Genomic DNA, 18,007 nt, shown 5'->3' with positions numbered 1-18,007 from the left:
AATTCCATGGACAGAAGAGCTTGGCGGGCAGAAGTCCATGGGATCATAAAGAGTCAGACACAACTGGGCAACTGAGCATGCACATGTACACGTGAGCTCTTACAGCAGAGTGCAGACTGTATTTGACACAGATCTCCACATTGAGGTCTGTGCTGAGTAGTGGAGCACGGAGCCTTTCATGTGGATTACCTTGGCCCAGCAGAGAGAACTGCCTTCCTTCCCTGCCTGGGGAGGTACCTATGCAGTGCTAGAGGAAGCCTAGCACAGGTACCTCCATTGGAGCCTGGAAGCTGCACCTGGTGGTGGGGTGGGAGTAGGGGTTGGGGGTGGGCTAAACAATGCTTGCGGGAAGAAGAGATACACATGTTTTGTGATGCGCTGCACAACTGTGTCCCAGTAGCATGCAAAGTTTGGGTACCCTCAATCCTGCCCCAGTGTTCCATGGGTTCAGAGGCACACCAGGAAGGGAAGAAAGTGAAGGAAACAAAAGAGTAGTGGGAGGATGCGTGACCCCTTGCCTGGTTTTCAGGTGTTTCCTGAGGGTCCTAGAGTGTGTAGAGCAGAGACTGAGAGCTGTTAATTAAAGTCGGTCCACTCATGTGTTTTATTTGGTTTACTAGTATTTAAAAACAATTTAAAATGCTTCAAACGTAGAGAGATTTTACATGAACATCCAGTTGGAAGATCGGTCATATTCAAGCAACTTTCCTGTGGACAGTTGGCTAGGACTGAGGAGCATTTGCCTCTATATGCTTCTTGCCTTTTCATACTGTTCATAGGGTTCTTAAGGCAAGAATACTGAAGTGGTTTGCCATTCCCTTCTCCAGTGGACCACGTTTTGTCAGAACTCTCCACCATGATCTGTCCACCTTGGGTGGCCCTACACGGCATGGCTCATAGTTTCATTGAGTTAGACAAGGCTGTGGTCCATGTGATCAGTTTGGTTAGTTTCTGTGATTGTGGTTTCATTCTGTCTTCTCTCTATGGATAAGGATAAGAGGCTTATGGAAGCTTCCTGATGGGAGAGACTGACTGTGGGGGAAACTGGGTCTTGTTCTGATGAGTAGGGCCATGCTCAGTAAATCTTTAATCCAATTTTCTGTTGATGGGTGGGGCTGTGTTCCCTTCCTCTTGTTTGGCCCGAGGCCAAACTATGGTAGGGGTAATGAAGGTGATGGGACCTCCTTCAAAAGGACTTGTGCACACATAGTTGTATTTAGTGTTCCTGACCCTGCAGCAAGCCACTGTCTTGGGCTCCAAAATCACTACAGATGGTGACTGCGGCCATGAAATTAAAAAGATGCTTGCTCCTTGGAGGAAAAGCTATGATAATCCTAGACAGCATATTAAAAAGCTGAGACACTACTTTGCTGACAAGGGTCCGTCTAGTCAAAGCTATGGTTTTTCCAGTAGTCATGTATGGATATGAGAGTTGGTTGGATCATAAAGAACTCCAAGTGCCGAAGAATTGATACTTTTGAACTGTGGTGTTGGAGAAGACTCTTGAGAATCCTTTGGACTGCAAGGAGGTCAAAGCTGTCAATCCTAAAGGAAATCAGTCCTGAATATTCATTGGAAGGACTGATACTGAAGCTGAAATTCCAATACTTTGGCCACCTGATGGGAAGAACTGACTCGTTGGAAAAGACCCTGATGCTGGGAAAGATTGAAGGCAGGAGGCGAAGGGGATGACACAGGATGAGATGGTTGGATGGCATCACTGACTCTATGGACATGAGTTTGAGCAAGCTCTGGGAGTTGGTGAAGGACAGGGAAGCCTGGCATGCTGTAGTCCATGGGGTTGCAAAGAATTGGACACGACTGAGCGACTGAACTGAGCTGATGTCTCTTGCCTGACCCTTGTGACTCTTGGGTTGGTAGCCCCTGCAGTAGACCCTGGCTGTTTCCAGTTTGTGGTATACCATGAGGGTTTGATGAGCCTGTCTCTCATTCCTGATTTCTGTTTCCCAGTCTAAAGATCAGCACTGACAAAATATAGCAACCTACAAAAACAAACAAAAAATGGAGATGTGTTCCTCATGACCCAGATATTTTTCGGTTTTTTTTTTCATTATTTAAAGGATGTTTACCATATTCATGGAAAATGCTTGTATTTTATGTCTTCTGTTGTTTGCCTTTATTTCTTGCCAGGACAAGCAATGTTTGTTTTCATGTCATTTTCATTGCAGAGTAGCCAAAAGACAAAATTATTTTCAGCAAAGTATCTCCACTTTAAATAAAGTTTTCTAAACTTTTCTAGATAAAAATGCATAAAATTTTGAGAATCAGATGTTTTTTTATTTTAAGCTGTATTATTTTGTCTTCATGTATGTCCAGTTAGTCTAGTACTGCTAAGTCGCTTCAGTCATGTCCGACTCTGTGTGACCCCATAGACGGCAGCCCACCAGGCTCCCCCGTCCCTGGGATTCTCCAGGCAAGAACACTGGAGTAGGTTGTCATTTCCTTCTCCCATGCATGAAAGTGAAAAGTGAAAGTGAAGTCGCTCAGTTGTGTCCGACTCTTAGTGACCCCATGGACTGCAGCCTACCAGGCTCCTCCGTCCATGGGATTTTTCAGGCAAGGGTACTGGAGTGGGGTGCCATTGCCTTCTCCATTTACTGCATACTAGGTTAATAAAAATTTGGTCATTTCTACTGGCAATATGTGAAACCATTTCTCTGCTATATTTTAAGGCTGTATTAATACATTTAAAATATTTTATCAATATATTATTTTCAAAAAGTACTCCATGTTTAAACTTGTTTTAAAAACTGTTCTACTGTGTAAAAACAATGACTGCTATGCCAAAGCAGTTTTATTTGTAAGGGTCTTCTAAATTGTATAAGGATTATAAAATATTTTTCTTCTCTTTTCTCACAAAATCCTCCCAGCGAGTTGAAAATGGTGACTTCAACTGGATTGTTCCAGGAAAATTTTTAGCATTTAGTGGACCACATCCCAAAAGCAAAATTGAAAATGGTAGGTTTTTCTTTACTTTACCCTCCGAAAATATTAGTTAATCTTCTTTCATTTCTTGGTTTCCTAAGATAATGCTTTCTTTTGGTAATATTCTCCAAAGAATATTTATTAATTAAAAAGTTGAATAGTAGTAATTAGTATGTTAAATTTAGAGTTTAGTGAGTGGAACTATAATCACTGTTTAAAACTAGCAAATTTGTAGGTTGCTGTTAATAGTGTGTTCACTTTACCTTGACCCAATTATTAAAGAAGAATCTGAGAAACCAGCTGATCACAACAATAAGCAGGTTGATGAATTGTATCAGCTGATCTCAGATTTATTTGGTGGTGGAGGCGTGCTGCACATCACAGTATTCTTTTGGGAACAACATGATTAATAATGTGATGATGGTATCATCTATGGAGTACTTACTGTGTGCTGCTGCTGTTGCTGCTGCTAAGTTGCTTCAGTCGTGTCCGACTCTGTGCGACCCCATAGACGGCAGCCCACCAGGCTCCCCCGTCCCTGGGATTCTCCAGGCAAGAACACTGGAGTGGGTTGCCATTTCCTTCTCCGATGCATGGAAGTGAAAAGTGAAAGTAAAGTCGCTCAGTGGTGTCCGACTCTTAGGGACCCCATGGACTGCAGCCCACCAGGCTCCTCCACCCATGGGATTTTCCAGGCAACTGTGTGCTAGTTACCAGCTAATCACAGCACCATCTCATTTAGTGCACACACGATTCTATGTGGTGTAGGCACTATCTCCATTTCACAGAGGAGGAAACCGAGGCTTATGAGCAGGGAATTTGCCCAAGTTCACAGAGTAATATGCAGAACCGGTGGTACTTCAGCACAGAGTATAGCTTCTAAACCTCGTTACTGCACTGATCTGTTCAGTTCCATCCTGACAGCTAGGAACAATCTTCCAGCTGACAAAAGTTAAACTACTTATTTGCAGTCTTTGTATAGCCAGAGGCATACATATTCAGGGGAAAAAAAAAACTAAAAATAAGCCTCTTGAGGGAAGGGACATAGGTATACCTATGGCTGATTCATGTTGATATTTGGCAAAAACCAACATAATACTGTAAAGCAATTATTCTTCAATTAAAAATAAATTTAATAAAAAAATAAGCCTTTTGAATGAAATATGGTTGACTATGTGAGTTTCTCAGCATATTTTTTTTTTTTTTTACTTATTATTATTATTTTTTAACCTCACATTCCCTAGAACACAAATAATGATAGGCACCAAAAGTTTAAGAATGATTTATGGGAGAAATACATAAATTTTAAAAATATCACCAGAACATAATAACTCATCTTTTTCCTGCCCCCTATCTGGTCTTACAGTTGAAACTCTAGTCCTCCAAAGAAACATAATTTAAAACCCCTATTCTAGATTTATTCTTCTTTAAATTATCATCATCATCATAACTATTTATTCCAAAATCTAGTTTCATTGCATATGGTTATTCATGCATTTGGATTTGATCATTTGTTTGCATTTTCACACATGTGCCTATCATTTCATACCTATCATCTGTCTCCCAGGGAACTCTGCTTGAATTATGGTTTTCCTCTGGGGATGGGTAATCCTCCTGACAAACAGGCAGTCACTGTACTGAAGCCAGAGTTAGATCTTCTTATTCACAAATTTGCTCATGAGTCTTTTTCACTTCAGACGTTGACTGATTAACCTCTCTTCTGTTGGATTGTTAGGAATAACTTGTTAAGTGCCTCAGGGAACTGCTTTTCCAGAGTTGGTCTTCAAGACAGGATTGATTAAATCTCCCTTTTGTGCAAAATGACCCAACTCAGACCCAGAAAACTTAAGTAGGCATATGGTTTCTGTAGTGGCTTTGTTTTTGCATGAAGCTGAAAGAATTTTACCATTTAGGATTTCATTTTTAAATGAAATTTCCTTAAAGAGAAGCTGAGGAATATAATTTTTAAAAACCATTTAAAATATTTTTATAGAGGTAATGCCTGATTATCATTTTTGAAAAAGAAGAAAATGCAGATGAACTAATATTATTAGCAGCATAAAAAGTGATCTATAATTGTAACTATGTTTTCTGTGTTTACTAGTTGGTGGTGGGATTTTTTTTTAAATTTTATTTTATTTTTAAACTTTGCATAATTGTATTAGTTTTGCCAAATATCAAAATGAATCCATCACAGGTATACATGTGCTCCCCATCCTGAACCCTCCTCCCTCCTCCCTCCCCATACCATCCCTCTGGGTCGTCCCAGTGCACTAGCCCCAAGCATCCAGTATCGTGCATTGAACCTGGACTGGCATCTCGTTTCATACATGATATTTTACATGTTTCAATGCCATTCTCTCAAATCTTCCCACCCTCTCCCTCTCCCACAGAGTCCATAAGACTGTTCTATACATCAGTGTCTCTTTTGCTGTCTCGTACACAGGGTTATTGTTACCATCTTTCTAAATTCCATATATATGCGTTAGTATACTGTATTGGTGTTTTTCCTTCTGGCTTACTTCACTCTGTATAATAGGCTCCAGTTTCATCCACCTCATTAGAACTGATTCAAATGAATTCTTTTTAATGGCTGAGTAATACTCCATTGTGTATATGTACCACAGCTTTCTTATCCATTCATCCATTCAACCTAGATGGACATCTAGGTTGCTTCCATGTCCTGGCTATTATAAACAGTGCTGCGATGAACATTGGGGTACACGTGTCTCTTTCCCTTCTGGTTTCCTCAGTATGTATGCCCAGCAGTGGGATTGCTGGATCATAAGGCAGTTCTATTTCCAGTTTTTTAAGGAATCTCCACACTGTTCTCCATAGTGGCTGTACTAGTTTGCATTCCCACCAACAGTGTAAGAGGGTTCCCTTTTCTCCACACCCTCTCCAACATTTATTAAGGATATTAATTTTCTCTTTATCTGTTTTTTTTTTTGGCACACAGTTTTTTTTTTTTTTTCTAAAGAATACACACACACACAGAGACTTACAAAAATATTTCTTTTTTTTTTTTATCAGCATGGAGTTATAACATGATTGATATCTTTTAGCAACTATTTTTTTCACTTAATGTATCACAGACTCCTTTCTATGGCAAGGAGATCTTCATTATAAATATAGATAATGGTAATCTTCATGATAAATGTAGATCGTCATTATAATTTTCCGTGAATGCATTCAATTACTATACCATAGTTTTGATAATTACTTGATTAATTTTTGAATGAGATCTGGGTTATTCACAGTTTTTCACTTTTTAAAAACTGTAATGGTTGGCATACTTGTCCATATATCTTTTTTGCAGCCCCAGTTTCTTTTCTATATTCTCAAGAAGAATCACAAGGTAAAAGGCCATGAGTACTTTGTGTGTCAGTTCTTAATTGTCAAAAATCTTAAAATTGTTTCCAGTCCTATTTTACAGCATGGGGAAATCATTAGCTACCATTTGCTTATGTGCCAGGAGCGATGCTAAGCCTTTTGTGCACACTTCATCTGTTGAATAATCAGAACCACCCCCTGGAGCAGGGGGTAGCTGTTTTGTGGATGAGAAGATAGAAGCTTGGTAACCTAACTTGCCCAGGTTGACAGAGCTGGAAAGTAGCATTGTGTGGATTCAAACATAGGTCACTTTGATTCCAAATTCTGTGTTCTTTTTTTATTTTACTTCAGAGGAAAAACGTGTTCACTATAGAAACTTTAAGCAATCTAGATAAAAAGTCACGTGTAATTATATTATCTAAAAATAACCACTGTCAAGTCATCACTCTATATTCATCTTTTCTTTTCTGAATACATATATTGTGCCCTCTCACATTGAGGGAAAAAAACCAAGATCTGAAAGTGCTGCTTATATAATACTTATCAGTTTTTATGTCTAGAGCAATTTCATTTAAGGCTGTAATTGTTAGATTATTGATATTTTACCTGAATCCCCATTTTAAAATCTGATATTCACTGAAAGTATCATTATATTTTTTGCAAAGGGTTTTAATTTAAGGTAAAGAGTCCTTTTTGAACTTAAGAAAATATTTTCTGATGTAATTAGTAAACTTGATCCAGTTACAGTGAAGTCCTGGCACATTCTTTTTTCTTTTTTTGAGTTGACAAACCCTATGTTTCCTGGGGAGGCTGAAAGTCGTTTTAGGGGGTTTGTTAGCAGAAAAGGTATACTTTCAAGAAATTAACACTCAAATGACTGTTGCTAGGATGTAGTAAAAGGAAGCCCTAAAATCTTGGGATCTGGCAGAAAGCATTGTAACAGTCTTAAGTGTGTGTTGTGTCAGCAGAGACTAACCAGGAATTCCTTACAGCCATCTTTGTTCACATTTTTTTGACAGGTTGGAAGGGAGGAACCCTACCCCCTTTTTGGTTAATAAACTTGACTAATATAGCAGTAGGACAAATTCGATTTCAAATTTTTTCCAAAAAAATTCCCCAAATTCTCAGCTGGCAATGTCCTTCTCATTTCCACCTTAAAAAGAAAGTAAAAAGCACAGAGAAAGCTTGGAACAGAGAATCCCAACAATTTGAAGTGTCACCTGGCTCATTTAAGGAGAGAAGCTCAAGTGTAGTGCCTGAGCTGGTTGAAGCCTGCCTCTGCCCCTGGCTGTATGGTTGTTGTCGTTCAGTCGCTTAGTCATATCCGACTCTGCGACCCCAGCAGCGGCACGCCAGGCCTCTCTTGTCCTTCACCATCTCGCGAAGTTTGCCCAAGTTCATGTCCATTGCATCAGTTAACTGGCTGTGTTAACTTACACCAGTTCCTCAACTTCTCTTCGTATCAAAAGGGGGAAAGTGGGATACACTGTGCAGGCATTTGGTGAGGATTGCAGATATCCTCAGTGGTGAAAAAAATCCGCCTGCCAGTGCAGGAGACACAAGAGATGTGGGTGGGATCCCTGAGAGGGGAGGATCCCCTGGAGGAGGAAATGGCAACCTACTCCAATATTCTTGCCTAGGAAATCCCGTGGACAGAGGAGCCTGGTGAGCTACAGTCCATGGTGTCACAAAGAGTCGGGCATGACTGAGCAACTGAGCACACTCACACACACAACAGAGATTTTTTAGGAAGTGTCTTGCACAGTGTCGGGCACATTAACAGGTGTTATTAGAGAGCAGATACTCTGATTATATTTTTATCATTAGAGAACCTAATAAACATATTTTATTGCTTTCCAATTTTCCTGCCTATCTTGCCGTTTTAACTTTTAATAAAGAATGGGTGGATTGGTCATTTGACTTTACTGTTCTGAAGTTTCCTAACTTTAAATGAGGGCTCGGAAAAGATGCATTTTTACAGTCCCTCTTTCTGAAAATCTTTCTGGTCAGCACCAGGGCTGTGCTTGAGCTTTATGATGTCAGGGCTCCATCTAGCGGCCAGACGGAGGAAGGTTTGTTTGAATGGTCCCTCAGTTCACACTATGCTAATGGTCCCTCAGTTCACACTATGCTAAGTCGCTTTAGTCGTGTCCGACTCTGTGTGATCCCATAGATGGCAGCCCACCAAGCTCCCCTGTCCCTGGGATTCTCCAGGCAAGAACACTGGAGTGGGTTGCCATTTCCTTCTCCAATGCATGAAAGTGAAAAGTAAAAGTGAAGTCGCTCAGTCGTGTCCGACTCTTCACCATCCAATGGCCTGCAGCCTACGAGGCTCCTCTGTCCATGGGATTTTCCAGGCAAGAGTACTGGAGTGGGGTGCCATTGCCTTCTCCGTCCACACTGATAAAACCAGTCCCCTATCAGAAGCATCTGAACACAGTTAAAACACCCACAAACAGTTGTTTAGAAGTCAGAGGATATTGTCATTGTTGGTTATAACTTGTTCGAAACACTTTTTGAGGATTTTTAAGATATATGCTCACCAACTCTAGGAAGTGCAGCCCTTGATGTTCATATAACATTCCGTTTTCTAACATAGAATAGAGTTGGGTTTTGCCTGAGATGAGCCCCAGCACAGGCCCTGGAATCTGACTGTTGTTCTGTCGTTAAGTTGTATCCGACTCTTTTGTGACCCCATGGGCCATAGCCCACCAGACTCTTCTGTCCATGGGATTTCCCAGGCAAGAATACTGGAATGGGTTGTCATTTTTCTTCTCAAGGGGATCTTCCCGACCCAGAGATCAAACCCAAAAGCTCCTGCCATGGCAGGCATATTCTTTACTGTTGAGCTGTCAGGGAAGCCCATTTATTCTTGTTATCAAAGGTAAACTGAAAGCTTTCATTTGGCAATCTGACTGCTAGGGTTCAAACGCTGCCTCTGTCTCTTCCCAGCAGTGTGTCCATGAGTCAGTTCACTTTTCCAGGCATTGTTAACTGAGTAAGGTTTATTGAGATGAGATACATGAAACACTTAGCTTAGGGACTGGCATATAGAAGTGCTCAATATATGTTAAGTATGATTATTACCATTATTGTTATTTTTTCAATGCCCTATTGCCAAATCTGCATACCTGTTCAGTGTTCTTCTCTCAAAAGATATACATAGTTTCTATTGATAGTAGATTTAGGTATATTATCTGTAATGCTGTTTACTTATGATGGAAATTCATGTATGAAAAGAGAAGCTCTCACAGCTTTGGTGGAGGAGGGGAGCTGCTGCTGCTGCTAAGTCACGTCAGTCGTGTCCGACTCTGTGTGACCCCATAGACGGCAGCCCACCAGGCTCTTCCGTCCCTGGGATTCTCCAGGTAAGAACACTGGAGTGGGTTGCCATTTCCTTCTCCAGTGCATGAAAGTGAAAAATGAAAGTGAAGTCGCTCAGTCGTGTCCGACTCTTAGCGATCCCATGGACTGCAGCCTACCAGGCTCCTCCGTCCATGGGAGTTTCCAGGCAAGAGTACTGGAGTGGGTCGCCAGTGCCTTCTCTGGAGGAGGGAAGGGACAGTACCAAATGAACCATTAGCACACTTCATGACAGGTGCTATCATGGAGGTGCCAAGTGTGCTAGGAAGCCAGGGTCAGAAGCCCTTGTCAGCCCATCATACCACGGGAAGGTTCCCATGCCATGAATTCATGAACCCTCTCCTTCCCATTCCTTACACAATAGAAGAGCACTTGTTATTTATCCCTTTAGGCTGGGAAATGATTTGAGCACACAAACCAACTAGGGAAACAGATCTGGTTTTTTTTTTTTTTCTAAGCTGAAAAGCATCTGTTTTCTCTAAATGTGTATAAGTCACTGTTTCTACACAGAAGATTTTAAATAAACTCTGTATTACTTGTTTGCTCCAAAGTAGCATGGTTTGTGAAAATCATGTATTTGGGCTGTGTTAGGCCCGTCTGCCAGTTCTGCCTCTATCCCTTGTGTGGCCTTGGCCAAGTGTACCAGTTAGGGCTCTTGATTGCAGGCAGCAGAACTCTGGTAAATTAAACCAAAAAGGCATATTGGGATTATGCTGGGGAGCTCACAGCCTCCAATGGAAGGCTGGAAAATGAGGTTTAGGAAATGAGCAGGATCTAAGAAAGATCGTATCTCAGCAGGATCCAGGCAGGACTAGAAACCACTTCATTTCAAATAGAAGGAAGGGATGCAATAGAAGGAATTTGCTAGAAACTGAAAGTGTTAGTTGCTCAGTTGTGTCCAACTCTTTGCAATCACATGGACTGTAGCCCTCCAGGCTCCTCTGTCCAGGGAATTCTCCAGGCAAATATATTGGAGTGGGCTGCCATTTCCTCTTCCAGGGGCAACTACCACACAATTGCACTCATTTCACAGGCTAGCAAAGTAATGCTCAAAATTCTCCAAGCCTAGGCTTCAACAGTATGTGAACCAAGAACTTTCAGATGTTCAAGCTGGATTTAGAAAAGGCATAAGAACCAGAGATCAAATTGCCAACATGCATTGGATCATAGAAAAAGCAAGAGAATTCCAGAAAAACTTCTATTTCTGCTTCATTGACTACGCTAAAGCTTTTGACTGTGTGGATCACAAAAAATTGTGGAAAATTCCTAAAGAAGACCACCTTACCTGTCTCCTGAGAAATCTGTATCAGGTCAAGAAGCAACAGTTAGAACTGAACACGGAACAATGAACTGGTTCCAAATTGGGAAAGAAGTACATCAAGGCTATATATTGTCACCCTGCTTATTTAACTTATATTCAGAGTACATCATGCGAAATTCTGGGCTGGATGAAGCACAAGCTGGAATCAAGATTGCTGGGAGAAATATCAATAACCTCAGATATGCAGATGACACCACCCTTATGGCAAAAAGTGAAGAGGAACTAAAGAGCCTCTTGATGAAGGTGAAAGAGGAGAGTGAAAAAGCTGGCTGGAATCTCAACATTCAAAAAACGAAAGTCATGGCATCCAGTCCCATCACTTCAAGGCAAATAGATGGGGAAGCCATGGGAACAGTGACAGACTTTATTTTCTTGGACTCCAAAATCACTGCAGATGGTGAGATGAAATTAAAAGATGTTACCTCCTTGGAAGAAAAGCTATGACAAACCTAGACAGCAAACTAAAAAACAGACACATTACTTTGCTGACAAAGGTCTGAATAGTCAAACTTATGGTTTTTCCAGTAGTAATGTGTGAATGTGAGAGTTGGACCATAAAGAAGGCTGAGCACTGAAGAATTGATGCTTTTGAACTGTGGTGTTGGAGAAGACTCTTGAGAGTCCCTTGGACTGCAAGGAGATCAAACCAGTCAGTCCTAAAGGAAGTCAATCCTGAATATTCATTGGAAGGACTGATGGTAAGCTGAAGCTCCAATACTTTGGCTACCTGATGGGACCAGCTGCCTCGTTAGAAAAGACCCTGATGCTGGGAAAGATTGAGGGCAGGAGGAGAAGGGGACGACAGAGGATGAGATGGGTGGATGGCATCACTGACTCAATGAACATGAGTTTGATCAGGCTCCAGGAGATGATGAAGGACAGGGAAGCCTGGCATGCTGCAATCCATGGGATTGCAAAGAGTCGGACATGACTGAACAACTTTCAGGGGATCTTCCCAATCTAGGGATGAAACTCAGGTCTCCAGCTTTGCAGATAGATTCTTTACCTTCCGAGCCACCAGGGAAGCCCAAGGAATTTGCTAGAAAGAAAGTTAAAAAGTAAAAGGGCAACTCTGGAAAAAAAAAACAACAGCATATTAAGGAAGAAATAGTTATTGCCTTTAAGGCCAGGGTTAGGGGAACAGAAAGGAAAACGTGAGACTACCAACCTGGGAGCTCTGAAGGGCTGGTGCTGGCACTTGAGGCCTGAGGAGTGGGGACCATGAGGCTCGGCTGGTGCTGGGAATGCCAAACTAAGCTGGGAGTTCCTCTCTTCTGCAGAAGCCATGCTGGCAGGAAAACATGTGGTGTCTCTTCCTCCTCTGGCCTCCACTTGTTCCGGCCGTGTTTTAGTGCCTCCCATTTTTCAAACTGACAGAAAACCAGAGGGAAAGGTAGTTTGGGAAAATGTTAAATGTACACCTAAGACTCTTGTTGGCTTGCAACTAAGAGAAAATAGGAAACAACCAGCATATTCGAGGTTCGAGACAGCAGGAAATACAACCAAGGACACAGTGCAGAGAATGCTGGTTCGCCTTGCTGGCTGCTGCTGCCCACCACGCTTGGAGTCCTGAGTGGTGAACGAGTCCTGAGTGCGATCATCTCACTTGGTGTGCCCTGAATGGGTTATAGCCGTAGTAATCAGTGCGCTGAGAAATAAGTCCCTTTAGCCCCTGGGGCCACTAGGTAAGGCTTGCAGTGTCCAGAGCCCCCAGTGGTCACCTTCATGACTGGCCAAGCGTAGGTCATGCGTAGGGCTTCCCAGGTGGCACTAGTTGTAAAGAAGCCACCTGCCAATGAAGGAGATGTAAGAGACAATGGTTCCATCCCAGGGTTGGGAAAATCCCCTGGAAGAGGGCATGGCAACCCACTCCAGTATTCTTGCCTGGAGAATTCCGTGAACAGAGGAGCCTGGTGGGCTGCAGACCACAGAGTCACACAAAGTAGGACACGACTAGAGTGACTTAGCACGCACCCACAGGTCACGCATCTGTAACCCAGCTCCCAGCAATAGTCACGTGGTGCTGGACAACTCACAATAGAATACTCACAATTCTGAACACCTGTTCGCCTCAAAAAAGGAAATATCTCCTTAACTGATTACTCAACCTCTTTTAGTTAACTGTTACATGGGGTTTACTCTTTTTATCTTAATAGGTTGTTCTGAGGATTAAAAAAAACTTACATGCACTTGTGACTTGTACATAGTAGGTATGCTCTTCAGTGGGGGAATGCACTGTAGATTAAAACTATACATCTGGCAAAAAGGCTTTAACTGTAGCTCAAAAGTATTTGTCAAGAGGAAGAAATAACAGAGAGTCCTCCCAGGCCTACTGTGCACCCTGAGGGCCTCATGAATGCCTTTGTTTTTGACTTGGAGGGCACGTGCTCCTGGGATTTGAATCTTAAGAGGTTGAGGTTTTGAACTATTCAAGAGTTTCTTTACAATACTCATATGTTTTTTTTTTCTTCTCTCCCTCCCATGGTGTTTTTCTCCAGTTATTCAGATGGCTGCTTTTAGGAAGGTGCTTCGACTTCACCCTCTCCTGAAATGCACTTTCTTCCTAAGCTCTGTTGAGACTGATCTCTATCTTGAAGGGTTTTCGTGTTCCTGGGTTACATGAGACGACATACGTGCCTTTTGCTTACACCTGCTGCTTCCCTTTAGGTTATCCTCTTCACGCCCCCGAAGCCTACTTTCCTTATTTCAAAAAGCATAACGTGACGGCGGTCGTGAGGCTGAACAAAAAGATCTACGAGGCGAAGCGCTTCACGGATGCGGGCTTCGAGCACTATGACCTCTTCTTCATCGACGGCAGCACTCCCAGCGACAACATCGTGCGGAGGTTCCTGAATATCTGCGAGAACACCGAGGGGGCGATCGCCGTCCACTGCAAAGGTGCGAGCAAGGAGGCCTTGGTGGGCACCGGAAGGGGGTGAGACCAAAGGCAGCACAACAGGCGAAACAAAACCAGTTAGCTTCTTAGGAAACAAATGGGTTTGGTTTTAGAACACTGGAACCCCCGCCCCCCGCCCCAGCTCAGCTGGTAACAGGAGACCCCAGTTCGATTCCTGGGTTGGGAAGAACCCCTGGGGAAAGGGATAGGGTACCCACTCCAGTATTCTTGGGCTTCCCTGGTGGCTCAGATGGTAAAGAATCCCCCTGCAATGCCAGACACCTGGATTCAGTCCCTGGATTGGGAAGATCCCCTGTTGAAGGGCATGGCAACCCACTCCAGTATTCTTGCCTGGAGAAACTCCATGGACAGAGGAGCCTGGCGGCCTACAGTACATGGGGTTGCAGAGTTGGATACGACTGAGCGACTAAGCACACAGCATCCCTCCCCCCAGTAGTCTTTAGCATCATGGAACCGAATGTCTTGCCTGCCCATTGCTAGGGAGGGGTAGTGTACCTGGCTCATCGCTAGCTTCCTTGCCACAGGTGTGTTACTACCTCTGAATGACTGAAAGACTTGTGTAAATGCATCTCTGGCCTCCAGGAGAGGGTACTTTGGGACAGGAGTCGCCAGATTTGCAAATAAAAATACAAGATGCCCGGTTAAGTTTGAATTTTAGATAAACAGCGAGTACTTTTTTTTTTTAGCATGTCTCAAATATTGCACCAAACATATATTCTGTATTTTACCTGGAAACCATGTGTCAGCTACTCAGAAAATATGAAATAACTTTTGCTTTAAGCCTAGTTGTTGGGCTTTGCGGAGGCTCGCATTGTAGATTTTCCAGCACGGTGGAAGGTATTTTACTGGGGTCTTTGGTTTCAGAGAGGAGAAACTGCTTGGCCATCAAAGGCGGAGCCTCTTGTTGCTCACATGCGGCTTTTCGTACTGCCGCTGGGTGGTGCTGTTCTCCGGGGTTGCGTCTGAGAAGTCGGTTTCTGTGGCGTTTTATGCAAATTGTCTAGTAGGTGTTGGGGATTGTACTGTTCTTTTCCTGTGCTTGTGCTGCTGTAACTGACTTATTCAGACGAGCATGGCCTTGGTTCTGACAGAAATTAAAATACCGTTTTGTAGGCCCTTGTTTCTATGTTTAAGAGTTGAGTAGGTGGAGGTACTTTGCTGAAAATGTGAGCAGCAACTGAAAGCTGCATTTTGAGAGAGGCTGGGCGATGGAAACAGCTGCATGTGGCCCCTGGTTCAGCTGCCGGCTCCTCGGTTGGGTCAGGCTTCGTCCACGAGAACACAAAGCCCCCGACTGGCTGGACTTGCTGTCTCCCGGGTGGTGGGGGAGTGGGAGGGTGGATCTGCTAGGAAGGTGTCTCTAGACTGGTGCTTTCCGTTCTGCCCAGGTCACGGCGGGGTGGCTGTGCTCTGGCTTTCCCCCGTGTGATCCCTGTGCACCTGGCTCTGCCTCTGTATCTCATTTTGTTAAAGATTGCCTAGGCCCAAGGAAAAGCCTGCATTTCTCATGCCATTGGCCAGCTTTAGTATGCACAGGGTGCGCATCCACCAATGTGACTGGAAGGGACTTGAGCATCTGCACATTTTAGAATCCACGGGGATTCCAGAACCAGCCCCTCGCGGATACCAGGAGACCACTGAATGTCAAGTGTCGGTGGAACTCGAAAGCTAATGAGAATATGGCAGTTGCTAACACTAATTAAGCTAGAGGTGGTGATGGAATTCCAGTTGAGCTCTTTCAAATCCTAAAAGACGATGCTATGAAAGTGCTGCACTCAATATGCCAGCAAATTTGGAAAACTCGAGCAGTGGCCACAGGACTGGAAAAGGTCAGTTTTCATTCCAACCCCAAAGAAAGGCAATGCCAAAGAATGCTCAAACTACCGCACAGTTGCACTCATCTCACACACTAGTAAAGTAATGCTCAAAATTCTCCAAGCCAGGCTTCAGCAATACGTGAACCGTGAACTTCCAGATGTTCCAGCTGGTTTTAGAAAAGGCAGAGGAACCAGAGATCAAATTGCCAACATCTGCTGGATCATCGAAAAAGCAAGAGTTCCAGAAAAATATCTATTTCTGCTTTATTGATTACGCCAAAGCCTTTGACTGTATGGATCACAATAAACTGTGGAACATTCTGAAAGAGATGGGAATACCAGACCACCTGACCTGCCTCTTGAGAAACCTATATGCAGGTCAGGAAGCAATAGTTAGAATTGGACAGGGAACAACAGACTGGTTCCAAATAAGAAAAAGAGTACGTCAAGGCTGTATATTGTCACCCTGCTTATTTAACTTCTATGCAGAGTACATCATGAGAAACACTGGGCTGGAATCAAGATTGCCGGGAGAAATATCAATAAACTCAGATATGTAGATGACACCACCCTTAAGGCAGAAAGTGAAGAGGAACTAAAAAGCCTCTTGATGAAAGTGAAAGAGGAGTGAAAAAGTTGGCTTAAAGTTCAACATTCAGAAAACGAAGATCATGGCATCTGGTCCCATCACTTCATGGGAAATAGATGGGGAAACGGTGGAAACAGTGTCAGACTTTATATTTTGGGCTCCAAAATCACTGCAGATGGTGACTGCAGCCATGAAATTAAAAGACGCTTACTCCTTGGAAGGAAAGTTATGACCAACCTAGATAGCATATTGAAAAGCAGAGACATTACTTTGCCAACAAAGGCCCATCTAGTCAAGGCTATGGTTTTTCCAGTGGTCATGTATGGATGTGAGAGTTGGACTGTGAAGAAAGCTGAGCGCCAAAGAATTGATGCTTTTGAACTGTGGTGTTGGAGAAGACTCTTGAGAGTCCCTTGGACTGCAAGGAGATCCAGTCAGTCCATTCTAAAGGAGATCGGTCCTGGGTGTTCTTTGGAAGGAATGATGCTGAAGCTGAAACTCCAATACTTTGGCCACCTCATTCGAAGAGTTGACTCATTGGAAAAGACTCTGATGCTGGGAGGGATTGGGGGCAGGAGGAGAAGGGGATGACAGAGGATGAGATGGCTGGATGGCATCACTGACTCGATGGACGTGAGTCTGAGTGAACTCCAGGAGTTGGTGATGGACAGGGAGGCCTGGTGTGCTACAATTCATGGGGTCGCAAAGAGTCGGACACGACTGAGCAACTGAACTGAACTGAATGTTTAGTAGGAGCTATTCACATGCTCTCTTTCAAAGCTTTTGTGTCATAAAAAGCAGTATTTCTTATGGCATTAATTTGTCCTTATTTCCTAATCAGTTAGTTTTTTGGTTGCCAAGGCATGTAGTTTCTCTGCCTGTCATGTCTTGGTGGTTTAGTCACTAAGTCATGTCCAACTCTTGTGATCCCGTGGACTGTAGCCTGTCAGGCTCCTCTGTCCATGGGATTCTCCAGGCAAGAATACTGGAGTGGGTTGCCATTTCCTTCTCCAGGGGATCTTCCTGACCCAGGAATTGAACCCAGGTCTCCTGCACTGCAGGCAGATGATTTACCAACTTCTATGTCATGTCTTGGATTGAGAAATTCAGGGGAGGAGAGATGCAAAGCTTTCATTAAAACTCAGCATATCTCTTGATGTTATTCCTCACCTAACAAACGTTGGGAAAATAAGACGCTCTGGTGTTAAACATTCTTTTTACAGATATTCTCTCTATTATATCCTTGAGCTGTAATTGTTGCCCTTGTAAGGAATATTTTAAGAAATACATATATTTTATATTGCAGGGTTTTAAAAAAATATTTTAATCAGAACCTTTAGCATTGAAGTCAGTTCTTATATATGAAGGTCACATTTACAGGCGGTGACATTTTTTTGAGAGTTATTACATTTACTTCCACTTGTACACACATGTAGGATTCTTTCCCAAAGATTACACCTTTGATTTAATTACAGCTGTAATGCTTTTAATAGCATACTTAGCTACTATAGGCCTGTTAATTATTTTGACATCTGCCCTAATTAAGTCAGTTTAATTTCCTGGGAATTACAACAGCACAGAGCATTTTAATTGAATTCTAAGGAGGAGGGAGAGAGACTTATCCGATGTCAAATGAACTTTGGTAGCTGCTGAAAAGAGAATGACTATTTCATGCCTCAATGTAAAGTGCTAAAAATAGAGATAAACTGGAAAGTAATTTT

General features: G+C 42.9%; 1 protein-coding gene across 7 annotated transcripts in view; it reads left to right on the top strand.

Moving 5' to 3' along the window:
* The window catches only part of CDC14A (cell division cycle 14A), a 189,697-nt gene that overhangs the window by 108,848 nt on the left and 62,842 nt on the right, over positions 1 to 18,007 (top strand). For all 7 annotated transcript variants that reach the window (XM_070367597.1, XM_070367594.1, XM_070367598.1 and 4 more), the window contains 2 exons: positions 2,892 to 2,979; positions 13,631 to 13,861. In XM_070367597.1, coding sequence (XP_070223698.1) covers positions 2,892 to 2,979; positions 13,631 to 13,861 — 319 coding nt within the window. The remainder of the gene's footprint in view (positions 1 to 2,891; positions 2,980 to 13,630; positions 13,862 to 18,007) is intronic.

This window comes from Bos mutus, chromosome 3, assembly GCF_027580195.1.
Source record: "Bos mutus isolate GX-2022 chromosome 3, NWIPB_WYAK_1.1, whole genome shotgun sequence".
In the NCBI taxonomy this organism is placed as follows: Eukaryota; Metazoa; Chordata; class Mammalia; order Artiodactyla; family Bovidae; genus Bos; species Bos mutus.
The sequence above is the reverse complement of the archived record's forward strand: the minus strand, read 5'-3'. Positions and strand labels throughout refer to the sequence as shown.